The sequence below is a fragment of the Elaeis guineensis genome, chromosome 5 (genome assembly GCF_000442705.2).
Source record: "Elaeis guineensis isolate ETL-2024a chromosome 5, EG11, whole genome shotgun sequence".
In the NCBI taxonomy this organism is placed as follows: domain Eukaryota; kingdom Viridiplantae; phylum Streptophyta; class Magnoliopsida; order Arecales; family Arecaceae; genus Elaeis; species Elaeis guineensis.
In genome coordinates this window covers 6,065,947-6,091,650 of record NC_025997.2, presented here as the reverse complement: position 1 = coordinate 6,091,650, position 25,704 = coordinate 6,065,947, and the positions used below count along the sequence as shown (strand labels likewise).

The 25,704-nt window shown below is 36.9% G+C and overlaps 2 protein-coding genes and 2 long non-coding RNA genes across 5 annotated transcripts; 2 read left to right on the top strand and 2 right to left on the bottom strand.

Moving 5' to 3' along the window:
* Positions 1–228: 228 nt before the first annotated feature.
* On the bottom strand, positions 229–2,497 carry LOC105044589 (uncharacterized). Its single transcript, XR_831925.4, has 2 exons — positions 1,564–2,497; positions 229–556 (listed from the first exon to the last, which is right to left on the bottom strand). It is a non-coding gene; the product is annotated as an uncharacterized lncRNA (long non-coding RNA).
* A 687-nt stretch (positions 2,498–3,184) lies between these two features.
* Positions 3,185–7,162, bottom strand: LOC105044591 (gibberellin 2-beta-dioxygenase 6). The gene is made up of 3 exons (XM_010922525.3): positions 6,640–7,162; positions 3,684–4,008; positions 3,185–3,584 (listed from the first exon to the last, which is right to left on the bottom strand). The coding sequence occupies exons 1-3, from the start codon at positions 7,086–7,088 to the stop codon at positions 3,354–3,356; spliced, it is 1,005 nt and encodes a 334-aa protein (XP_010920827.1). The 5' UTR covers positions 7,089–7,162; the 3' UTR covers positions 3,185–3,353.
* LOC105044590 (uncharacterized) lies at positions 3,316–4,790 on the top strand. Its single transcript, XR_831926.3, has 2 exons — positions 3,316–3,443; positions 4,615–4,790. It is a non-coding gene; the product is annotated as an uncharacterized lncRNA (long non-coding RNA).
* Positions 7,163–12,364: 5,202 nt separating the features above from the next.
* Positions 12,365–25,317, top strand: LOC105044593 (phosphoinositide phosphatase SAC8). Of its 2 annotated transcripts, XM_010922526.4 has the most exons (20): positions 12,365–12,706; positions 13,256–13,330; positions 15,239–15,366; positions 15,559–15,650; positions 15,882–15,939; positions 16,675–16,731; positions 16,811–16,844; positions 17,107–17,187; positions 17,329–17,435; positions 18,861–18,947; positions 19,047–19,124; positions 19,885–19,949; positions 21,802–21,900; positions 22,039–22,138; positions 23,981–24,089; positions 24,185–24,257; positions 24,357–24,450; positions 24,568–24,654; positions 24,869–24,935; positions 25,029–25,317. In XM_010922526.4, the coding sequence occupies exons 1-20, from the start codon at positions 12,529–12,531 to the stop codon at positions 25,154–25,156; spliced, it is 1,797 nt and encodes a 598-aa protein (XP_010920828.1). In that variant the 5' UTR covers positions 12,365–12,528; the 3' UTR covers positions 25,157–25,317. The 2 variants fall into 2 exon arrangements, with proteins under 2 accessions (XP_010920828.1, XP_010920830.1); XM_010922528.4 differs by lacking the exon at positions 24,869–24,935.
* The last annotated feature ends 387 nt before the right edge of the window (positions 25,318–25,704 follow it).

Here is a 25,704-nt window from a genome sequence, read left to right as displayed (position 1 = left end):
TGAGCTGGTTGGATCTTATAGAAAGAAAAAAATGATCTCTTCTAGATACTGTATATAAATAGTTTGACCTGTTTATAGTCTATTATTTTTTATGTTTAGATCACGAATCTCATTGAATTTTGAGCCTACTCATCCAAACAAACCCTAAATCTTATGATGCATCTCACATTTTTTTTTATTTTAATCATGAAATATTAGAACTTATGGGACTATCAAACATCAAAAAGATAGGATCAGGTAACATATCATGTAAAATTTTATAAAATTCATTATTTACCGTACATAGACCAAAGACTGTTAAGATTAAAACGACAATACATCCATTCCACTTTATTTGTTTCACCATCCCCTGCGAGAAAAAGAAGAAAAGCGCTTCCTCCATCCGTCCGTCCATCTTGCATCAGACGGCCAGTTGGCGGCTCTTGGGGTGTCTTTGTTACTTAAAGTAACTTCCTGCCTCCACGACCCACCCAGGGGTCGTGACCCGGGTTCGCCCGCGGGAAGTTGTAGTCCTTGGTGCTCACCTCGAGAGACCCGCGTCTCTTCCCTTTTTCTCCTGCTCAAAATTTCAAAAGCAAAGAAACCCGTCAAGCACTTCCTACCTCAAAAACCCACATTTGTTCTTGAGGCGTCCGCCGCTATATGCATGACGCTTTCCCATGACATCTCCAAATATCTGAAATTTTAGGTTCTCGGATGGACTTGTCTGCTGCTTTTTCCATCTTTTTTTTTTTTTAAAAAAAAAACCTAAATATTGTTGTCTTTTTTTAAATATTTACGGATGTACCTTTTTCTCCTTTTTTTTTTTTTTTTTCCTTTGGTTGAATAATTTTACTCATATATAGATACTTGGTTGGACTTGGTTTATATCAATGAAATACTAATAGGTCATCGGTTGGTTCGGCTAGCACTGAAGTCGAAACTGGGTTTTTCTGCTCGATATCTGCCTGCAATATATGATAGATTTTGATATATTCAGTTGTTCGCTGGAAAGTTACCACAGAGTGTCGTATGAATCTCAGATCCGCTTTGGATCGTAGGCAGGCTTTTAGTGGAAACTCAGTTTTTGCCTTACAGCAGTAAATGGCATCAATTTCTGTGTCTCCCATCTGGATACAGTAGAAGAACACAAAAATTTAGATGAAATAAAACATCTCTTCAGAGCACAGAAATTTAGCGGGCGGCTCCCCATATGTGGTTCACTATTTCACTTAGGTACACATAGATGTGTCTGTGTGTTTGTAAACTTTAGCATGCATCTCCTCTATTTGGTGACCGGCTGAAGGAACAGCTGTGCAGAGAGATTCCAATGAACAGCTGCATGCTTAGAGAAGGTTCTACAATATGGACATCATCCAATGTTGCATTGTTTAAAAAAAAGGGCAATAAACAATAAATCTGTCAGGGAGTTCTGTTTGGAAGAATTCTTTATAATTCACCTTAACATAGTTTGACCAACTATGATCTACAGTCCTCAGAATATGCCAGAGAGAAGAAAAAAGAGAGGATGGAAAATAAAAAATAAGGCAAAAAAAAGAAGAAAAAAAAGAAAGAACGAGTTACCTGAAAGTAAAGTGATGTTGCTCATTAAAGCCAAGGTAAGAAAGGAGAAAAAATAGAGAGCACGAAGAAAGCAACTTAGCCCTGAATCCATCTCCTCCAGATTTTGGTACCGACTGTGGATATTGGAAGAGGCGGTGCACCATTTATAGAAGGCAACTGTTGGAGCAATGTCGAGGCCACTTGTTAAGGAGGCATTAGAGGAAGAGTTGACCGACATTAATCGTGCGATCCACGTCGGGACGGTATGCACGGCGTGGTACATCACATTTTTTTTTCTTCTAGGTACGTGCAACAAGATCATGTACCCAAGAAAAAATAAAGGCAAAAAAAAGGTCAACCATCTTGAGCCGTTAATTCACGGGTCCATGGTGCATCTAGTTTCGTCATTGGGTGGATGTCTCGATCGAAGGTTCTTGAGTCGGGATCCTCATAATTTGCATATCTACGGGATTTTTAAAGTTCAGTAGCTGGCAGTGGGTGCACCGTCGCCATTTCCACTTATCTACTGGGCCATGGCCTCTTCTCGTGCCCGCGTCTTGTCGTGTCTTATCGTGGCCACGGTTTCGGTCCGACGTTTCAAGAGCGCTGCTATATCGGCCTCCAACGGCCATGAGGGCTGCTCTCCACTTTGTTGAATGCTATTTCTTATCGTATTATGATTGCTGATAAGGGTGGCGATCAGGTCGGACCGAATATAGGTGGGATTAAAAATTTACCAATTCGAATCCAAACTATTTAGTAAACAGTCTAAAAATTTTATATATGAAACTAGCATTTTATCCAATAGGTGATCCAACTTGATTCATATTAAACAAATCGAGTTAGATTTAATAGATTAAACGAGTTAAATAGATTCTTAATGAATTAAATAATTTAACAGGTTAAGTGGATCAAATTGATAGGTTGAATAGATTTTAAATAGATTAAGTTATGGTATAATATAATTATTAAATCGATCAAATCAGATTAATAGATCAAAGATCTAAATATGAACCTAATCTATTTCATACATAGGTTTAGATGGGTTGATCCGTCTATCAATAAAATCCATTTAAATGCAAACTTGTTTAAAATGGATCTTTCACGGACCGGGTTGATAGATTGGAACATAAATCACCACCTCTAATCGTAGAACATTATATCACTAATATATAAGGCTGGCAATTGAGCAACTTTTTCATAATTTGTTATTCACTCAAGACATTATTTATAATTTTGTCAACAGATTTAATATGATGACCTCATAACTGTTTCTTAGTCGCTATGTGAACTTGCAATTAATAGTTTAATGGAGAACCATGTTAAGTGTTTTACGAACATAAATTCCATACATTGGGCATGGAGTAATATGGAATGTCTTACCTAAGGCGGCAGAATCTATGCAGTTGTACATATCTTTTGGTTCATGAACGCCTTCCATAATTTTACCAACAGCTAAATCACTTGTTGTTCATGTTGTCTTGCTTGACGTGAGGTGGTTCTTTTCACACCTGAACAATTCTCGTTATAATAATGCTATACTTTATTGGATCTCATCCATTTTTCATAAGAATTGATCTCTCAGTATATTTATCAATGATTTAGCAATTATACTCTACATAGTGATTCAATGAAGCTCCTCTTGTTACCAAAAAAAAGCAATTATAGATATTTTCAGTGCTCATACAGTTAAGTCTTTATAATTTAGTCTCATCTTCATACATCTATATTCCCCGAAGTTTCTTTAAACTGCATGGTAACTTGAAACAAATTAGGTGCATGAGAGAGAACAGTGGTTGAACTCGGAGGATTTAGCTTGGATCATCGATTCTGAATCGTACGAGCCCTAATTTGTCTCCAGTGGCTTTGATGTCTTCTAGCACTTTGGCCTTCCACTCTCTGTAAGTAAATGCCTTATATCTGGAGCTGATAATTAGACTATCTTCCATTGGAAAAGCAAAATAACACACCGAGATTCTCTCCTTGCTTCTATTTGCCAGCACCCTGTGTTTGACGCTTTTGTACTCATCGTTGCTATAAACCTAAAAAATGTCATTCAAAGCAAAGCCACAAGCTCATTAAGATTTGACGATTTGCATTAATACTGCAGCACTTATCTGATCATAGAAGTAAGAAGTCACCTGCATCATGTCTCCCAGGTTTACAATAAGCGTGCCAGGAATTGGTGCTACATCGAACCATTGGTTGTCATGAAAAACTTGCAGACCTCCCAACTCATCTTGGCACAGGATGGATAAAACTGAGCTATCTGTGTGAGCACCCATCCCAAAATACGTATCAATGTCAGGGCAGCATGGATACCGATAGACTCGAACAAATGTGCCATCAAATTCAGATAGATACGAAGCTGTCTTCTTGGCATCCAGTTCGAGTCTGGCAGCCGCAGCATTAAAAAGTGTCCTTGCTATGCGTGCCATGTGCTGCCCATATTCATCTGCCGAACACCTTGTAAGGAATGATGAATCATGTTAGAGATAAGAAGAAGAAGACTGCCAGAGTTCAATAATTATGAATGTTTTCAATATAATTCTCTTAAATTGTAAGGCGCTTGCTTTGCATGTGAAGGTGCAGGGTTCATCCCCTCCATCCTCTTTCTCTCCCCTTAATATCCGAAATATTCATACAGTTTGCTGCAGTTTCGTTATCATACGGGTTTTGAGATCTTATACTATGATGATGAACCGAAGTAGAATGGTTAAACATTTATACTAGTTGTGCATCAATTGATTTTATTTTACTATTGAGTTTTTATTGAACTTTCAATAAATTTGTGTATCCATTTGAATTGTGTATTCTTCACTCTTGTCGTCAGACTCGTCTATTAATTTTTCATTGTTAAATTGGTTGTATTTCTATTATATGATCACTGATGAAACGGTTAACCAGATACAGAATGAGCCTGCTCCTAAATTCACCAGACAAATTGTGAATAATTATGGAATTTTTGTCAAGGTTCTTTTGTTCTTACCTTTGGAATTTTCATTTCCTTTTGTTGACTCATGAATAACAAACTTTTATGGTGCATGTTTTGATGGACTAAATCGGCTGAAGTGATTAAATTTATAGCATCTAAAGTGATGAATTGGTTGGACTTGGTAGACACGCACGCCCACATCAAAAGTTGCTACAGCCAGCTCTGAAGTTCGCCAGGCAAGTCATGCAGAGACCCGGCAAGGCTGAAGACTACACAGCTAAAGCCTTCTGTCTTTTCTTTTTTTTTCTTTTTTTTTTTTGGAAAAAAAAAGTTAAAAGTGTGAAGTTGAAGTGCAGTCTCTATAATGAAGGGCTAGGTGTTTAGTTGACAGTGAGTTTAAACAAAAAAGATATCTATAAAATGCAGATTCTCTGTAGAACAGGTTTTTATGAAAAAACGGAGGAAACTCGAATCTTGTTTTCTGTAAGGCTTGTTTTCCATGACATGTCAATTTTGGCAGAACAGGTTTCATGAAAAATAACCAAGTAATTGTTTTCATAAAACTTATTTTGAAATTTTTTATATAAAACTTGTGAAACTAGGCATCCCCTGAATGATTTTTCACCTACAAATTGTTCGAGAACTTCTTTTTAGTTCCTTCTATTCTCAATTTCCCATAGATTTCCCAGTGCACAAGCTATTCCTAAATCCTAAGGCCCCGTTTGGTTGTATGACAATCCAGGTTATGGTCAGCTTATTTTACTAATCTGATAAATTGGATTGTTTTTTGAGCAGTTAAAGTTACCTAAGAAACAGAACAAATATTGGGATATTGGGCCTAATTAATTCCATCATATTATAACTTATAGCTAGTGGGACATGTTTGATTGGAAGGAGTTGGGGTCTATAATAGAAATGGGAATAAGTAATGCTGCGGATAAGGGCTCGGTCCATTATGTGAGGTATTGTCCGTTCTGGTCAATGGGCTCATGGTTTTGCCCTTTGAAAGGCGCCTCACGTGGAAAGAATTTTTTACTCCTTATAAGCATGAGTCCTCCTTGACTCGCAATCGATATAAGACTATTGGTATCCTCCATATTATTAGAACCACAATAGAGTCTCCCAGTCAAGGGAGACTATTGGTACTCTCCACATTATTAGAACCACAATAGAGCCCCTCAGTCAAGGGAGACTCCAATGTGTACAGTCCGAGAAACTCCACAGTCAGCTGAGGCAGACCTCGACCTTTTCCTAGTGCGCCACTGTTGCAGACAAGGGCTTGATCCGTCACGTGAGGTATTGTCCGCTCTGACCCATAGGCCTTACGGTTTTGTCTTTTAAAAGACGCCTCACGTGGAAAGCATTTTTTCCTCCTCATAAGTGCGAGTCCTCCTTAACTCACAACCGATGTGGAACTATTGGTGCCCTCTACATTATTAGAACTACAACAAGTAACTCTTGTTCTAATAGTTTGATTAGGGGGAGTCTCAATTCCAATTTAAAATGAAAATGGAATGAGTGACTACCATTCTAATTGTTTAGTTGGAGGAGTCTCATTTCTATTATAATTTCAAGAGAAAATGAGAATACTACAATCTTTCAAAACCCAATCTCGACTCTCCCTTGGTATTCAAATCTTGAATACATTTGATTCAAGATCAGAGTCGGAATTGAAATGAGAATCGGAATGATTATATCCTCCAATGCATTTGGTTCATGATTGGAATCGAAATCGAAATCTAAATGGATCTTCAATACTAAGAGAGACTAAGGATTAGATTTTAGGAGATTAAAAAATTCTCATTTTCTCCTAAACTCAAAATAAAAATAGTACTCTTCGTGAATAAGAGCCACTCGTCCGCATTCTCATTATGGAGTCCAACTCCCCCACAACCGAACATATCCCTCATTTTGATTCTAGAACCAAATATTTTAGAAATATGGCTATTTTGATTTTCATTCCAATCTATTTTAATTCCGATTCCGATCACGAACCAATAACACCCTTAATTCACTGAAGATCCATCAAGGATTTGTAAATTTTAGGATTAACTAATCCAGGATTTGCTACCCACAAGCAAGCAGTACCTAAATGCCCTATCCTACTCAAGTCTCAAGTGTCCAACGAAACAAGCGACAAAGAGTCGGAGAGCCGGCCGTACCTAAACGAAGCAGCCGAGTCCTGAGAGTCCAAATCGTGTGCTCTGGACTTGAGCTGGCCGAGGGGAATGTGGAAGCCTTCGACCCAGTTGAGGTTGCTCACCTTTGCACCCAAAGACGGCGTGCCCCAGATGTAGGACAAGCGGTCCGAAAACAGGGTTTGCTTGGACTCGAAGGGGAGGGAGAGGAGCCCCCTGGCCTGGTCCAGGAGCCGGTCCATAAGGGCCGAGGGAACACCATGGTTGGTGATCCGGAAGAGCCCCACACTCCGGCACACCTCTTCGAGCCGGACCGGGTCCAGGGGCTCCAGATCGATCACCGGTACTTCGAAGACCGGGCTAGCGGGAGCCGGGCGCTGGTCCGCGTCGTGCTTCGAGCCGGGGTTTGGGTCGGGGTTGGGCCGGCGGAAGATGGGCGGGTAGGAGGCATCAGTCTCTGCTGCTTCTTCCATCGCCGCCGCCTTTGACTCCGTGACCGGCCTTCGTGGCTCGGTGGAGAGTGGTCGAGCGTTCTATTTACGTTCGAAGCAACGAAGAAAGTGGGTCTTTTCTTTTCTTTTCTTTCTTTTTATGGGACGCCACCTGACAACTTTTGCCACGTTACACGAGAGCGCGGGCTTGGAAGGAGTGTATTTGGAAACGTGGCGACTTCTTATTGGAAAGCCTCGAGCCGGTTATTACTGTACGTGGATAAGGATTAAGGGAAGACGGCCGCCAATTTTGGCGTTTTCTACAGTGGAGTCTTTAACATTTATTACCACCGCGCATGGATGGGAATCCAGGAAAAAGGCGTAAAGGGGGACAAACAAAGGCTGGAGTTTGGCGATTAAGGGTTGATGACAGGTTTAACTCCTTTTAAGTTCGATGATTTTTTTGGGAATATTGGTTGTAGTTTTGTTTATACATTGTTTCTACAGTGACCAGCTATTTATGCCTGAGTGCTCGGACTAGTCTGCTTTGGCAAACAAATCTATTTAGAGGTAAAGTGAAGAAAATCTAGACGGATTTTATCCGGCGGGAGAATCCCTAATATTTAAGCTAGACAAACATTTTGGGGAACAGTGAAGCCTTGCAAGAATTAGCATAAAAATATACGTACTTGGAGTCGATTATAGAATGTTGTGTATATTGGATGAGAGTCGGTTTCCATTACTAAGAAAGACGGATATATGTGTTACTTGCTCAATAACCACCTGTGTATTACGTATATCATTGGATTTAATTGCGCCGGACATGCATTAATAGGTTGAGCTATAACGGTTGCCCATTGGGAGCGCTTTAATAGCCTTTATGGAGTCTATAGTAGAGGTTGCATGGCGAGCTTTTATTGATTGATTAGATTACATTGGCAAAGATCAGATTTGAAATGTATCATTTATATTTTCTCTCAATGTTTTACCTCGGGATATTTTGCAACTGTTAAACTAATATATATATATATATATATATATATAGATAGAGAGAGAGAGAGAGAGAGAGAGAAACTGAGAGAAAGTAGATAGACAATTTAAGCTATCCATATGAGCAGTAAATTTTTACCTACAATGCCACCTGAATCAAAATAAGTCTCAAGTATGCTATGTACATGAAAATAGAGAGAGTGTGTGAAAACTATTTTATTTTTCAAGCATTAAAAGCATCTTCAAAGCACTCATTAAAAACAGAAAGAGAATGAAAAGCATTTTAATCATGATTAAAGGATTGAATTAAAGTCCATTCATGTGAATTAAAATATAGAAAAAATTATAGAAACATCTTGTCAATTTTAGCTCAATTTCACTTATATCTTCTTGATTTTAAAATATATCAAATTAATCCTTCAAAATTTCGAGATATTCTAATATGGTCCTATCGTCTATCTCCATATAATATAATTTTTTCTACCATACTAGATAGTATTGTATATCATCTAATACATATACATCGAAATAGCAGTCTCATTCTATTTTTTTTTTTCTTTTCACTGGATCTACTTGTGTGGGCTTCGATCAATCCAAAATAATCCAAGGCCAACTCTTCTAATTCCTAGACTTCTTATAACTTAATAACTTAATATATGGTATAGATTTGTATTAATAATTAGATTTATATATAATATATAATATATATAAATATATATATATATTAACTATAAAAAATATAAAAATAAAATAAAATCAAAGAATGATACCATTATTTTATAAACTGATTAAACTATCCTTTTCCTATCTCTTTTTTTCTTCCTCTCCGATTGCTCTCCTTCTCTACTTCCAGCACTAACGTCTCTTCTCCTTCCTTCTCCATCTTCCTCTTCTTCTTCTTCTCCTCATCGTCCTCCTCCTTCAAGTCCATCTATATCTCTTTCTATGATGGCTCCCATCACCTCCACCCTTTTCTCACCGACGATCTCTTCTTCCCCTCCTCTCCTTCCTCATCCACTTTTTTTCCTATTCTCCTCCCCTTCCAAGCTTACCCTCAACCCTTCCTTCCTTCTCTTTCTCTTCATTTACTCTTCCTTCGCCTCCTCTTCCTCTTCTTCCAAATCTGCTTGTGAGCCCTTTTCCTCCATGATGGTTTCCTCCACTTCTACCTATCTTGCTAGTGAACGCTCCTTCTCCCTCCTCCCCTTCTTTCTCTCCCACTTCTCCTCCTCCAAGTCCGCCCACCTCTCTTTCCCCATCTTCTTCTCCTCCACGTCTTTGCCAACAGCTTCTTTTTCTCCTTTCCCTCTTCTCTCTTCATTCACTTCTCCTCATCATCTTCCTCTTCCTCTCAATCCATCCATGAGTGCTCTTCCCCTTTTCTCATCCTCTTTCTCCTAATCTCTTCTCCTCCTCCTCTTTCTCCTCCTCCAATCCCATCTATGAGGCTTTTGATGCCGTCTTCTCCTTCCACACTAACCTTCGCGATCTCACCCTTTCTCTCTATGGCAACTCCTTCCACCTCTATCTTTTCCCTTCTGGTGATCTATTCAATATAAGTAAAAGGTATTTTTGCCATTTGAAATAAAAAACTAACATCATTAGTTGGTAAGTAAATGATAGAATCATATTGGAGCATTTTGAAGACTTGAAGAACTAGTTTGTTAAGTTTTAAAGTCGATAGGGTATATCTGAAATTGGATTAAAGTTGAAGAGATGTTTGTATAATCTATTCTAAATTATATTATGAAAGTATCATGTTATTATACTCTTACAATTAAAGCCCACTCATATAGGTAGCCGAGAATATGAACCGACACCAGGAATATAGATGGATGTTATTTCTCCATGGATTTTCCACTTCGAATTTCATAAATTTGTTGTTGATAATGATTGGATATCGTTAAGAAATTTTTTTTTTATTATTGATGATATATAATGCTTATTAATATTCATTTTAAATTTTTTAAATATATTTATCATCCAAATTAATAATTAATTTTAATAAAATAATAAATTATATGATCTAAAATTTACATGCAATGTGCGGGCATAAAACTAGTAATCTTTTAATTCAAGAATTAATCACGTTCAATTGTGTGCCACAAGACACTTACCACCGGCGTGGGCATGATGCTGGCTCTTTTAATCCTGGTGCATGTAAATTGAACATTTCTAGATTGTCATACAATGATGACCAAATTATTTATTCCCTAAAAAAATAGTAGTTAACTAGATATATATAGGTATCTCTATCCTTTTAAAATCCATGCATCGTCGGGGGAAACTGATATCTTAATCATCAATAACGGCCGCCTAACTCCCTAGACCATTGAAATATTAGCTTTTAAATGTTTTGCTTCAAGGACAATAAAAAACAGCATCATTGGTTTCGATAGATTGTAAAAATGTTGAATAATGATCATTGCTTTTGTTATACAGCAAACGTTATACTAAATTTACTATCAAATACAAGTGCTGCTTAAATGTCATTTGGAGTAAATGGAGCCAATTTTCTGGAAGACAAACCACCGTAAAAGATCTCATCGTGACACATCATCCTATGTTCTGCGTTCAGAACTCTATACTAAACCACCTAAATACTAAAGGATAAGGTCAGCTATAATGATCTTAAAAACATTCCTTAAAAGGTTAGATATTTGATGATTGAGTATCATATATGCTTCTGATAACCATTATCAAGCCCTCACAAAATCTATCTCTCTAGATATTTTTTTGTTTTTTTTGTTTTTAAAAAAAGATATCTCATATGCCCGAAATATATGTTGCACATGATTCCTTTAAATTTATTTTAAAAACAAAAGGAAGAACCGGTAAACGAAATGAAAGAAGGTCTGTTCTCACCAACAAACCATTTTTTCCTGCAAATAAGTCATATCAATAATTATGATCTTTGGCCTTCAGACTAGGATCGTCTACTCCACCAATATGCCAAAATTGAGCTAACTAAAGGTTACCTCAAATCTAAAATGACAAAAAAAGTCCCTTGTTTAGCCATTTTACCAAAAGAATCATAATATTATCATTTGTGATGTAATATACATTGGTAATCATCAAATATTGACATGCATACTAACAAAATTAAGCTTTATCTTGACTTCTTATGGATTAACTATCTGCAAGGATGAAATGGGTTATCCTTTCCAAGCCAAACTTTAAGATTTTTTGATTGTATCCTTATCCCTCTACTCCTTATCCTTGGATCAAGAACAATTTCATCTCCATACCACACCTAATTGCCGTCTATGGCTCGCTTCATCCACCAATTAAAAGTATCTACCCAAGCCTTCAATCATAATCATTCATTCAGAAGAAGCCTTGAGGAGAAAAAAAAATAAGAGAAGAAATTACTTTACACAGAGTCTCCTACTTCATCAATTTTAGGTTTCCTATTCACTATTTTCCAGCTCTAAAAGGTTTCGAAAGAAGGGATAAATCAATGAATAATTAATTTATGGTTCTCTTTTATACTTGCATGGACCCAGCTTTTAAGGGAGGGAGGGTATGAGAGGAGGCCATTTATATTTCTATTTGTGACTTTAGGATCTAACTTATAAACTCGTCTAATGCTTCGAAGCAAGCAAGAAAACTTCTACCGTAGGATGACGAGTGAGCTTCTCTTCCCCCACCCCCCTCTTTTTTTTTTTTTTTGGACTATTAGGTGTATTTTCACTATTTTTTTCATTTAATCAGAGAAGTTATATCCTCATTTTTATTCTTAAATAAATAGTATCTCTCTATTTCGGAAAAGTTAAATTTAATATGCAACAAGCAAATTGGATCGTAAGAAAACAATCTAGCACAAGACCGGACTAGCTTATCTGGTTAGTGAGCAAGAATATTCTATAATTGTTATGTAATATATGGCTTGCACCATCACCACGACAGCACAGCATAAAGAAAATTATGAGTGCTAATTGATTGGCTTGATAAAATCATTGTATAATTGGTGCAGTTGGCTAATCCAATAATATTGTTAGTGCTAATACCGTAATTATATCTTTTATTTTAAATGTGTAATTTGAAAGTAGCCTCCATTCAAATTATAAATAAATTATATATATATATATATAAATGATTTAAATAAATTTTGATAATTCAGATTGTCATTTAAAAAATATATCAAATATAATAATATGATAGGTTCATATAAAATTATCGAGTAATCTAAATAGATTACTGACTATCAAATGCAACCTAAATGTACTTTAGTGGATGTTATTATTTAAATTATAAAATATATATATATATATATATATATATATATATATATATAAAAGTAAGCGACTTGGGTAAACCCACTCAAAGCTCAGTCTCTCGGGTACGCAGCTTTCCGATCCACCCGGCGCGATGCGTTCCACCGTGTTTGCAAGGATGCAGCGTTCTTGCGTGCAATAAATGGTCAGCGATCATTGCACGGCAACCAACGCTCGGTCGGGCTGAGCGAGAGGGCGAGTAGTTGGAGAGAAGAATGGTAGAGGCGACGACGTCGGAGCGCCATGGCGAAGGTCTTCCCCGAACGCTCTGTTGCCGAGAACTCCAGCTCCAGGAGTTCCCCGACAAGTACGTCATCCGATCGCTCGACCCCGACGCACCCGACCACGCCTTCTCCGTCGGCCGCTCCGACGGCCATCTTCAGCCCCACTCCGGTCAGTCACTCCCCCATTCTCTGATCCCGTCTTTAGTTTCTTGATCCAGTCATTACATCTCTCTCTCCTCCCATTTTTCTTTCGAAAAAGAAGAATCCAATCCCGTATATGCAGATTTCGACTTCTCAAAAAAAGTATATGCAGATTTTTTGGTTTAAATCTTTTGATCTTGGAATTATTGAGTGGATTGGGTGGAAGAAACCTCTTTTCTTTCGAGAAAAAGAATTCAATGCCTTATATATGAAATTCTTTGATGAAATCTTACGATCTCGAAGTTCTTGAGCTGGATTAGGGCAAGAAGGAACATATATATATATTTTTTTGAAAGAGCTCAAGAATCTCGCCTAAGGAATGATATTCCTCATTTGGCTTGATATTTTATTTCTTATTCATGTTTGCTGATTTACTCTTCGTGCTTTTACCAAAATGCAAATTCGAGTCTGAAGTCGATTTTTTCTGCTTTAGGAGAGAATTATGTGAATAAGTACCTCGAACTCTATCAACGATTCTAGCTGTCACTTCTTGCTGATTTATCATTTATCCATGCAGGAGATCTCGGTTCTGAAACTCCTTTTAAAGTTGCAACAATTTATGGAGTGGCTGGCGTTATAAGATTGCTTGCAGGTCTCTTTCTTGTCAGTGTACAATTGTATAAACTTATCACGTTTCTCCATACTCACTGTCAAGTTTAATGGCATTTAGGTATGATACAAAATGTTGCTGACGCTAACTGTATACATGCAGTGGTTATAGTTGCTTAGACTTTCTGAAGTTAATGTTGCAGAAGTTGGCAAGCTGCTACTAATGTTTGGGGCTTTATGCGGTTATAGTTCTCTTAGAATGTTTATTTGTTGTAGTTATTCTGGATTCAAATATAATTATTTCAATTATATTGGGTGCCACTCTATCAAGTTCTTGTGATTCTGATTTCTTGGGTGTATCTCGTTGGAGTACAGCTTATCTTATAATTCAATGTTATCTTATATTTCGCCATAGGACTGCCAATTCAAGGTCCAACTTGAAGTTGTTTAACTTATTTGAGGACTGATTTGTTTTCACTTTAAAGTAGGGCCGGCAATCGGCTTGGATTGGGTCGGATGTGGGTCGAGTCAAAAATTTATCAATCTAAACCTAACCTATTTATTAAATGTCAAAAATTCAAATATGAACTTGACTTGTTTATTAAATTGATAATCCGACCCGACTTGCATAATTCGTTTATTAAATAAGTCAAGTCAGATTAAACAGGTTAAACATGTTCAGTGGATTTTTAATGGATTAAACAGATTTAAACAGGTTAAACATGTTAAGCGGGTCAAGTTAAACATGACAGAAGCAAGTTAAGTAGGTTTTAAACATGTTAAATATGTCTTAAATGGGTTAAGTGGGTCAAGTTATGATCCAATTCAATTATTAAATGGGTCAAAAGTCTAAATTTGAATCCAACCCATTTAACAAGCAAGTCTGAATAGGTTGATCTATTTATGACCCAAACCCGATTATGTCAAATACGGACCAGCTTAAAGCGTGCCATTTGCAAGTTGGGTTGATGGGTCAGGTCATAAATTACCACCCCTACTTTAAAGGCTATGGCAAATCAACCATTATTTGAAATCAAATTTCATTTAGGGTAATATCATTCCTGTTAATTTATAGAACATCTTAGGCCTAAGCTGTTATGAGAGGCCTACCTTCATGTAGTTTGCAACATCTAAAAGTGACTTTAAAGGTTATGTCATAAGAATTTGACTTTAGGGGCAGTCAAATTATGTAGATGATGTCCTATAGTATTTCTGCGCTAAGAGTTCTACACCAGAGCTCATGTCAGAAGTCAACATATCGTATATTTCTAAGAGTCTAGGTATCTCTGAGTGGCTGAGTATTCCAAAGGGCATGGACTACAAGTCATCTATTAATAGATTGCTCATCTCACAAGGGAATATGGAAATGATGGACGGAACATTTGGTATCGTATACCCCATTGGTGCTTCAGCCTTGAGTACCACTTGCCTATATCACCATAAAATTAACATGATGTCTTTTACAAAAGCTCTTGGTTGCTTTCAAGGATGAAGTTTGGACATTCCATTTATATAACAGATTTTGTTGATGAAGCATCTCACTGACTTTGGAGAGTCCATACTGTAAGGAAAATCATTATGGAGATAGGCATGCCCAACCATCTATTGCTCAAGTCTTTGCCTTTGCCACATTTCTAAATATTGCTTTGCCTGTGCCTTAGTCACAATAATGGAGTGGAAATAGAAATACTTTGTAGGCTCTTTATTTTCCTTCTAACTGGAAATTTTGCTATAGAGCATATTGCATGGATTTGTTTTGGAGAAGGAATGATGAGCATTGTATATCAGGAATGGCCTTGGTTAGGAAAGTTCTTTTTTTTTAACCATATGGTACCACTTTAAAATAATATTTATCGTTGCAATTACAATAAAATTTTTCATAATATCAGCTACTTTTGTTCTTATAACTTGCATTTGCATCCTTTTAGCTGATTATTTAATTTTGTTCCAGGAACATATGTTCTAGTTATCACTGCTCGGAAGGAAGTTGGTACTTATCTTGGTTATTCTATTTACCGTGTGAAGTCCATGAGATTTCTCTCCTGCAATGAGGCTTTGAGGCATTCAACTTCACAAGAAGTATGCTTTGCCTATCTGTTCATTTGTGATTATTATTGTTATATATTATTATGAAATCCTTTCCAGAAAGAAAAGAGGGTTTGCATATTTTTTTAATTTTTTAGAGGGGGTGGCTGGTGTGCTTATGCTATCTGGTTACTCTTTGAATTTCTGATCAGCTCTTTTAAATTACGTAATGCTTCTTATTTTCAGAAGAAAGATGAGGCTTACTTTATGTCTCTCCTTAGAACAGTGGAATCAACCCCTGGGTTATATTATTCGTACGAAAGGGATATAACATTAAAGTAAGTACTTTTATCATGCATACCGTGTACATGTCAGTTGGAACTGGGTTCTCAAAATTCACCATCTACTTGCATTACAGTTGATTCAACATTTCATTCATTGCATTACAGTTGATTCATTGGTAATCCTAGTGTTCTATAAGCATTTATGTTGATACTTGATAGATGATTTCTTCTAAAATATGATTGATGTCAAAATAAACAATGCCCACATGTTGTTGTTGCTTCTAGCTTACAGAGGGCATGCAAGTTAGATGAAGTAAGGGTGCACAAACCGCTCTGGAAACAGGTCTGTTACTGTCTGGCATGTCTTGTTTATCAGGGCTACAATAAATCAGTATGTATTTTCATATGTTATTTTTGTATATATTTGGGAAAGATAAGTTTTGATCATTTTGATCTATAAATTTGTTGGTTGTGGACACTTTTTGCTAGCCAACATGGCCAATTATTTTGATATATGGAGGCATAGATTTGTTTGTGCTTAAGGAGTGTCATGATCTTCTGGTCTATGACAAGTGTCTGGTTACTAACATCTTGCTGTACTTTTAGTTCTCATCTCAATGTATGTTTAATAATTTAATTTATTATAAATTAGTTAATATATTTCTTTGTTATAATGGCATGCTGCTAGATGTTTAAACCTAACAGGCACAGATTTGCTTGCTTCAGGATCACCTGAACTGAAGTCTAGGATCTGCATGTGTTTTTTTATTCTTTCTGTATATTGGCTTTATACTTAATTTTTTCAGTGATAGATACTGAAACATGAAAACTATTTAGTATAGATCCTTGGTGACCAGAAATTTAGATATACAGAATTTTTTCATTATTTCTTTTAATTATTCTTATACGTAATAATCCACATGCACCCATGATATAGAGGTGATGTAGGGTGGGGACTGACTATCGTCAAATCTTTCATGATCCGAAGAGGAGCATGATTTTCTGTGCTATATCTTGGAGATCTGATGTTCTTCTATGGCTAATTATATATTATTCAATTTTCTTATTCTTTTCTCAGGGTGATCCCCGCTTTGTTTGGAACCGAAACTTGTTGGAGGAGCTTATCGAAATAAAGGTACATAATTTTTGGATGATTTATATATTATGAACTGGTCATGTGCTATCTAATATTCATTTTCATCTTGTTCTTGCAGCTTGATGCGTTCATCATCCCCTTGATACAAGGAAATATCCTCAGGCTTAAATATCTTTCATAAATATATCATAAACATCCATGGATTTCCATTGTCTTTGTGTGTAAGTCCTTGTAAGGGGCATTTCTATTTGCATGTCTATGGGTGAATGTACTTCTTGTTATACACTTAGTGGAGATTTTCCAGGTTAATTGGAGTGTGATTGGATTTGCCAGATATGCATATGCATGTTCATATATTTCATCTGTTTGAGGATAAAGATGCTTGGCCAAAAACAATCCTTAACAGTGGCTTACGCTTTCAGATGGTACAGTTTACCCTAAAAAAATCACCTGTCAAAATTACTTTGATTTCACGAAGATGCAACAGGCGTCTAGGTATAAATATATATAGCAATTGCATATTTAATTTCTGCAATCACTTCGAAACAGCGTTGATAAAATGATAATCTACTATATCTATTTGTATAACTTCTCTGATATGATTGATACGCTGTTGGTGTTGCAAAAATATTTCAGGAACAAGAATGTGGAGAAGAGGAGCTAATCTTGATGGTGACACAGCTAATTTTATTGAGACTGAGCAGTTGGTTGAGTTTGAAGGTCTTAAATCCTCATTTTTACAGGTGAGATCATGATCCGGTGGAAGAAATTTAGTTAAGCATATAGTACTAAAATCTAGATATTACTGCTGATCTCAATTTTTATGTTATTTTCTGTTGCAATTATTTCCTAAGCTCTCTGAGGTCATGACTGCCGGTTTTTAGCATCCATACGTTAGTCACTACATATAATTATCTGTAGGGTGAGAGGATGAAAATATTTGGCACCATCCATTTACTATTTATATCCTCTCAGCAGAGCATGACAAGTTTGTGTAGATACTATGAAATTTGATTTGCTAGATTCAGGCTGTTTTAGATGATTGCATTGGTTCTTATAAAAGCATTAGCTATAGAATTTGAAGAATTATAATGAGGTAAAATAGAGAAATGCCTTTTTTATTCCCGTTTGTGAGACTCTAATTGTCTTCGTAATATGGTGTAACTCTGTTAGGGCTTCCTCTAGAGCTGTATACAATAATTTTTTGTTCAATGAAAGAGAGAGATGCCTTTAGTTACCCTGTAGTTTTCTTTTGCTTACAGAACTGAAAATAGAAAATGGAGTTTGCACATATTCTTTCTCGTATTAACATCTATTTCAGTCTCCTCTCTGATTATTGTACTTAAAAAATTGTTCTAAATGTATTTAGGAGAAGTTTTGATGAAAAATATTTTAAGAATGAGCATCTGTAAATTTGGCTTCAACACGATATCGGTCGAAAAGGCCTATGAGCATAAACTAAGCTTATTAGATTTGGTAGAGGTAGAAATGCAGAGGGAATTTTTTTTGTAAACTTATCCGGGATAGAGCTTAAAGTATATTGGAGGAAGGTTTGGAATTGCTTCATTAGAATACAAAGTGAGCTAGTTATAGGGGACAACCTAGATGCATTTAATGTAATTACCCTGGTGAATGGTAATTTGGGGTTTTCTTGAGTTTCATTCGAAGACTGGGTGAAAAGTAGGGCATGTAGGAAGATCTTAGTAGAACTAGCCATTGCTTTAGTGGTACATAACATTTTGAATGATTGAGCTATTCATATCAAATAAAATCCTTGAAGTTGACTATAAACTGATGGGGCAAGGTTACTTATGTATGTTTTGCTATAAGTAAGTTTCAATGTTATGTTAATCATAAGTTTAAAGATTTTTTCTTTAATATTTCAGGACCAAACTGATATTCTATTAAAAATTTATTTCATTGTTATTTTTCTCTGTTTACCTTTGGTTTTGGTAAGATACCCTTCTTTCCAAAAGAAATTTTGGTTTTTATTACATGAACAGGTACTGATTATTTTAAGGCTTAAGTAGGTGCAAAAGTTTTGGTTGGTTGGATGAAATAAATGAGCCCTTCTCTCCATGCACGCATGCATAATTGTGTTTAGAAATAAAGGAGTTTGTTTTGTTCTACATATTCTAGTGCATTGAAGTGTGTTATTTGTATACCAGATTCGAGGTTCTATTCCACTTCTTTGGGAACAAATAGTAGACTTGAGCTACAAGCCACAACTTAATATAATTAATCATGAAGAAATGGTGAGAATTTTGTACCAATATGTGCTGCTACTTATCCAAACAATTAATCCCTTATGAAATATGCCTTTCACCAACTTGATTTATATTTGATGGTTGTAGCCAAAAGTTGTGGAGCGCCATTTCCATGATCTATTACAAAGATATGGGGAGACTGTGGCGATTGACCTAACTGATAAAGTAAGTTTTTGTTCTCGTGTTTCATATTCAGTTTGTTATAAATCAATCTAATGCTATCACTAAAGGATTTGCTAGGAAGGGTATGAATAGATTGGAACTGTATAACAAAGATTAGTTGATTTAACTTTGGCTATTGGAAGGAGTGCTGCAGAAAAGAAAAGGGAAGGGAGAGGCTTGATAATGTGGGATCCTTTTTTTTGCTCCTTTTTCCTTTGTACTTATATTTATTATCTGCAGATTGGATGTGATTACTAATAAAAGATGACCACAGTTTAAATCCTGATGGGATGTCCCACAAGATACCAGGATAGGGAATCATCCCAAGTGTCGAGATGGAAATGTCCGGCCATCATCCCAGCATCTCAGTTAGTGCATCCTGGGAAATCCCTTCTCCTAAGTATCAGAATGGGGTGAGATGGTGGTGTATCCCATTCCATAGAAAAACCGAGATGGCCCATCCTTAGGATTTGAAGCCTTGAAAAGGACTACTGTAATTATGACTAAAGATCCTAGAGGATAGGGCCCACACAGTGTGTGTGTTTCCTCTATTCCAACTGAATGTAGGTACTGTTTGAGTAGTTTGTGCTGAAATATCGTTCTAGTGTTAGTGGATATACCATTCAAAAGAAAAAAAATAAGCTTTGAGAGGAAATCATTCATGGGCACAAGGGTTCTTTTTGATTTAATTGTGAATATTAAATATGGTCTCATCAAAGTACATTTCTAAATTCATCTTTAGTGACTCATCATACTATTTCAGCATGGTGATGAAGGTGAGCTAAGTCGTGCATTTGCTGCTGAAATGGAAAAACTTCCTCATGTCAGGTACTCTGAAAAAAATTTGCTTTTTTGTTAATCATCTCTATTTGCCTCATCATATGTGCAATTGATTAAATCTAGATCAGTCAGTCTTCATCCTATTTAAACAATCAATGACTTAGTGATAATTGTTACCTGTAATTGCATTACACTTAAGGGTATCTGAGAAGGATCATCTTATTTTCTTTGCCATCTGGACTTATGAGACAACAATTCTATGCCTTTAAACACAGTGGTGGGGCAACAGAAAGATCAATTTTCAAGGCAATGACTAATCCATTCAACCTATTCAGAGCTAAGTTTTATCTAGACAAATACTATGTTACTGTTTGAAACAACTTTCTAATACGGACCAGACACTTGAATCTGAGTGCTTGTAAATAGGATACAGCCTAACTCTTTAGTTGCTTTGTTTAACCAACTACAACAGATAAATTCCTTTGAATTTCCTTTTCACCTTGGGATTCATACAATTAGTTAACTTCTCTATTATCCCCTTTTGCTGCATCTTTGTTTGAAATGAGAGATTTGGACAGAAGAGAAATGGAGGAGAAAGTGCATATCCCTTGTTCAAATAACACATTTAGGAGTTCTGTCCAAAAAACAATAAATTTATAGAGGAAAGAGAAGAGAAATGAAGATAAAGTAAAGCTTTGTCAGCTCACTTTTTCAATCTCTCTAAAAGTGCAGAGAATGGATAATGACCCTTTTTCTCTAATTGCCGATTTTGCCCATATAAATAGGAGAAAGGAAATGACACTTCCTTTCCTCTTTGAAATCTAATTAAGCAAAATACAAATTGAGTTTCCTCTCTTTTCCAATTGCACTTCCGGATAGGGGTTGGGGGATAGGGAGAGAGACAAATAGATAGATTGAGATAGAGAAAGTGTCATCTTTTCACTTCTCTCATTCATCTCTTTGCTTTCGTCTCCTCCACAAAAGCTCTTAGGGTCTCAAAAGTGTGCATAAGGCTATAATTGTGGGCCTATGTTCTCACTCTTCTCCCCCTTTCCTTTCTCAGTAATCCTTTATAAAGAAGTGCTGTGTCAAATTGTTGGTCACTAAAGGAGATTCAAATATCTATGGCATCACCTTCATGTTTCTCCAAAACATCATGATCCTTAATTGGGTGGTTCTCTAATGATGGAGCCTCTGGTCTCAATTAAAATATTGACCAGCATCCTAACATAAGGAGCCTCTCGATCAATGGTCTCAAGCTGCTGTTTCTTTGGGCCTTGATAGGTCCATGATGTAGTCTTGGTTCATATTGTGCTTTCTGTTTTCATGACATCTTTCCAGGTGTACCCCGTTCGATACAATGTTGGAATAGCTTGAAGGATGGTAGCAAGGGTTGTTGTTGGTTATCGCTTTGCAAACTGCCACATATTGCTATGATGGAATTCACAACTTTCTTTTAAAATAAAAGGAGGATTGTTTGCTGCATATGCATTCCTTTAGAAAGCCTTTGGAGCTACATTTGTAAGTTCATGCTTTCTTCTTTTTATGGCTATGCTTGTATTGATACAAGAACCAGAACATTCACCTGAGTTTGTTGAGGGTTCTTTTCTTTTTGGTCCTTCCATGCATATCAGAAACCGTCTAAAGTGAGGTCCCCTTCTTAAAACATTGATGTCTCTATCCATTTTTAGTTGCTTTTGACATTTTAAATGCATAATTAAAATTTTATTTTACCTCTTGCTGTGTTTTAATTTTACGTTGGTATAGCTATTTCATCGAACAGCCTAATTAGTGGCTGAATAATCCATGCTGCAGCCCAGCATCTCCTTGTATGTGATTTCATTTTTCCATTATAATGAAGCATTATTTGTTATAATTGACCATTTGATTTGGTTCACAGATACGTGTCTTTTGACTTCCATCACATTTGTGGCAAGGGGAACTTTGATGATCTACGACTTCTTTATAATCAAATAAAAGAAAATGTTGAAAAACAAGGGTAATCAAGTTAAATAAAGAATTGTTTTATGACAATTACTCTTCATGTATGCTTCTGCAATTTTTGATTTATCTTTCAACTTTGTTGTAATTGTTCCATATAATATTTGCTTAATTCATTATTGTGCCAGCTGAGCAGATATTTTCTTGTCAATGCTGAAGGCGAAATACTATCAGAGCAGAATGGAATAATGAGGGTGAATTGCATTGATTGCCTAGACCGAACGAATGTCACTCAGGTTTTGTTGATCTTTTTTCCTCAAAATGCTGAATTTTTTTATTCTGCTTTTCTTGTTATGCTGAATATCTTGAGGGAGTTTTCATCAACTTGTTATCATTCTAAATGTACCAGAAAAATGTTTACCTCCATCATTTGTATCTCTGTATGAGTTTGCAAAACAAGCTAAGCATAATTTTGAAACATGAGCCCACATCTGCATATTTTCTTAAGCATAATTTTGTGGCAATCTATCTGAATGTTTTCCTCCCTCCTTCTTCACATTTCCTTTTCTAATCTGTCCAGATCGTGAAATTTTTTGACATCATCACCACCATCACATATTTAGAGTTTCCATTTGTATGTGGCTTAGCAGAACCAAAATGTAGGCAATACATGGTTTCCTCAGGAGATGTCTGTGGCAGATGTTTCAAAGAATTCTCAATGTGAAAACACAGAGACAAAGGGCTGATTGATCTTTGAATAGGAAAATGAAGTTGGAGAGAGAGCATAGAATTATAAAGATTAAACACAGAAATGGGTGCTACTTTTGAATAAATGTACAGAATCATGGCCAGTGGATATCTGAACATGGGTGAAAGGTTCCAAGGATAGAATCAGCAAGGAAGACATTTATTTAACTGGAGAAGGGTTTACCGGAGCCAAGACTGTAAATAGAATTTTTCTTTACCTATGTTACCTTTTTTCCTTATATCATGGGAGCTCAATTATCCTGTACACTATTGGCAAGACCAAAATATAGTTGGATGCACTCAGAAAGAAACAAAATTGTTCACGGACTGAAGAGAACTAACATTCACTGCTTGAAGCAAGGTTTTCTGTACCGGTACCGGTGGCCGGATCGGCTGGCCGGCGATACGATACGGCACGCCTCCGTTCCGTTCTGAACCGAGGCGAACCGACGAAGGAAACCGGGAAAGAAAAAGAGAGAGAGAGAAATAGAGAGAGAGAGGGAGGAGAATCCGCCGGAGGCCCTTCGGCGGACAGCCATGGCCGTCGGACGGCGGAACGGCCTCCCGCGGCTCCGCGCGGGGAACAGGGGCGATCCGCCCCTGTTTCTCGATTTTTTTTTTAAAAAGCTTTTTCAAAATGAAGTCGGCAAGTGGTTTGCCGACTTAATTAAGTGAAGTCAGCAAACCACTTGCCGACTTCATTTTGAAAAAGCTTTAAAAAAAAAAATCGAGAAACAGGGGCGAAGTCGGCAAACCACTTGCCGACTTCGTTTTGAAAAATCTTTTTTAAAAAAAAAATCCGAGAAACAGGGGCGATCCGCCCCTGTTCCCCGCGCGGAGCCGCGGGAGGCCGTTTCGCCGCCCGACGGCCACGGCTGCCCGCTGGAGGGCCTCCGGCGTCCTCTCCGACGGATCCCCTTCCTTCTTTTTCTTCCTTCCTCCCTCTCTCTCTCTATTTCTCTCTCTTCCTCTCTTTTTCTTTCCGGCAACGGCATGTACCGTTTTACATGCCGGAACCATCTCGGTTCCCCGCCGGGATGGTTCGACACGCCCCGTACCGGGCGGTTCGGCCCGGTATGGCAAACCCTGGCTTGAAGGTTTGTTTTGTTTCACTTTTCTGCATTGTGCAAACATTAAGCCTCATATATCCATGTGAAGAGCCACAAAAACCACATGCCAGTGAAGCTGTAGTTCTTTAGTATATTTGTTTAGATATCTACCTTTTGGTTTGGTTCATTTCTACAACAGATGTCAACAGATTATGAATTTTTTTTTCTTTTGAAATATCATGTTGTCTTCTTTAACTAAATTATCTTGTGGCTTTTAAGCTTCAAATAATTTGTCTGTGTACAAAACCTGTTTATTGTGTGTCTTATTCCTTTCTTTCTCAGAGTTATCTAGCCAGGAAATCATTAAACTCCCAACTGCAATGCATGGGAGCATTTTCTTCCAGTGAATGCATATCCATGTATGATGACATTTATGATATGTTCAAGATATGTAAGGAGATTTCTGGCATATCTAATGCTTCAAATTTTATTTGGTTGATTTTCGTTGATACTATATGATACAATTTTTCATGTTGTGTTTGGTAGTATGGGCAGAACATGGAGATGAGATCAGCTTGGAGTATGCTGGTACTCATGCCCTAAAGGGGGACCTTGTCAGGTATTTTTTAGCATACGTTGTAGTTTGCATGCCCAACGACCATCAGTTGAAATAGAAGTCCAGCTGTGTTTTGCTAAGCTCTGGACTGACAATGTACAGATATGGGAAACAGACTCTGGCTGGATTAATAAAGGATGGCATGAGTGCTCTCTCACGCTATTATTTGAATAACTTTCAAGATGGCATTCGGCAAGTATGTTGCATCCATAAGTTCTTTTCTTGCTCTTCTTTGCACTCTCTTTCCTCCTGGTTTATTTAGCTTTCCCTATAATGGCTGAAGTCCTAGTGAAGTGTTTATGGGGCTTCTCAGGATGCAATGGATCTTATTAGTGGCCGTTACTCAGTCAGCAGAAATAGTCCATCTCCTTTTCAGCTAAATGCATTTGAGTCATTATCGGTAAGCGCCATGCAATCTGTCTTGATTAATTGAATGTGTTTTATCCTGAAGCTCTCGATGATGGATTGTTTAGCATTTGACTTTTATCTCAAGTTAGAGATGATCTATCTTTTTCCTGTTTCGGCATGCCTCATCATATATTTGCAAGTTCTCCTTGATATCATCTTTTGATTCATTGATTTGACATTTGGTTGGTTAATAAAAAAAACTGCAGTATCTTCCAGTGGCATCAGTTCTCATTGTTGGAGGTCTTACATTAACAACATTAACGTTAAATCAAGGTCTTACTGCACATATTCAGACTTTTGCAAAATATGTTTGGATATAAAATTTTTAGTTGACAATTTAATAAATGAGTTTTATGATGTTAACAGCCAGACACAACGCACAGCACTTCGTTTCTTCTGTAGTTTGGGCTGGCTTGACAGCTGGAGTGATGGCCCTTGTGAAAGCAAATGGGAAGCAATTCTGCTCCAGGCCACGTTTGTGTGGCCCCTTGTAGCTTTTTGGTCTACTTTGGTCTTGGCGATTCTTAAAGCAAAACTATTATACGAGTGGAATTCGTTTGTCATATGTAATAGTGGAATAATGTGAATATCAAATTATCAGAAAATCCACATGTTGGAAGTAATGATATATGTGAACCTACGAGGAATTCATGAACCAGGAGCTTCCAGTCTTGTTTGACGAGAACCTTTTCTCATTTAAAGAATCTCTGTTTTCTTTTACGGGAGACCTTTACTGCATTAACATCACATTATTTCGGCTCTTAAACTTTGGCAGGTTAATGCTGTTGGGGATATGATTGATCCTATTCTTACGCACTAAATTATAGTTGTGAAATAAATCTATGCGATGCACATGTCATGTTGGCTTTGCTGATGATTGCATAACGAAATTGGACAAAAACAGGTACCTGCAGGGATGAAAACGACAAAGTGAACTCATTGACGGTTCTATACAAAATATTCAATCTTTACGGAGGTACATGTTTTTGTTTTGATGCATCTCCTCAAGTTATACCGAACGTGTGCGCATGTTAATCATGGC

What these genes read in the sequence shown, in the direction of transcription:
- LOC105044591 (XM_010922525.3), bottom strand. Translation starts at nt 7,088, where the DNA reads ATGGAAGAAGCAGCAGAGACTGATGCCTCCTACCCGCCCATCTTCCGC. An exon ending in GACTCGGCTGCTTCGTTTAG is followed by an intron (nt 4,009 to 6,639) that starts GTACGGCCGGCT and finishes ATTCCTTACAAG; the next exon opens with GTGTTCGGCAGATGAATATG. An exon ending in ACCTGGGAGACATGATGCAG is followed by an intron (nt 3,585 to 3,683) that starts GTGACTTCTTAC and finishes GACATTTTTTAG; the next exon opens with GTTTATAGCAACGATGAGTA.
- LOC105044593 (XM_010922526.4), top strand. Translation starts at nt 12,529, where the DNA reads ATGGTAGAGGCGACGACGTCGGAGCGCCATGGCGAAGGTCTTCCCCGA. An exon ending in GAAAGGGATATAACATTAAA is followed by an intron (nt 15,651 to 15,881) that starts GTAAGTACTTTT and finishes TGTTGCTTCTAG; the next exon opens with CTTACAGAGGGCATGCAAGT. An exon ending in TAATTAATCATGAAGAAATG is followed by an intron (nt 18,948 to 19,046) that starts GTGAGAATTTTG and finishes TGATGGTTGTAG; the next exon opens with CCAAAAGTTGTGGAGCGCCA.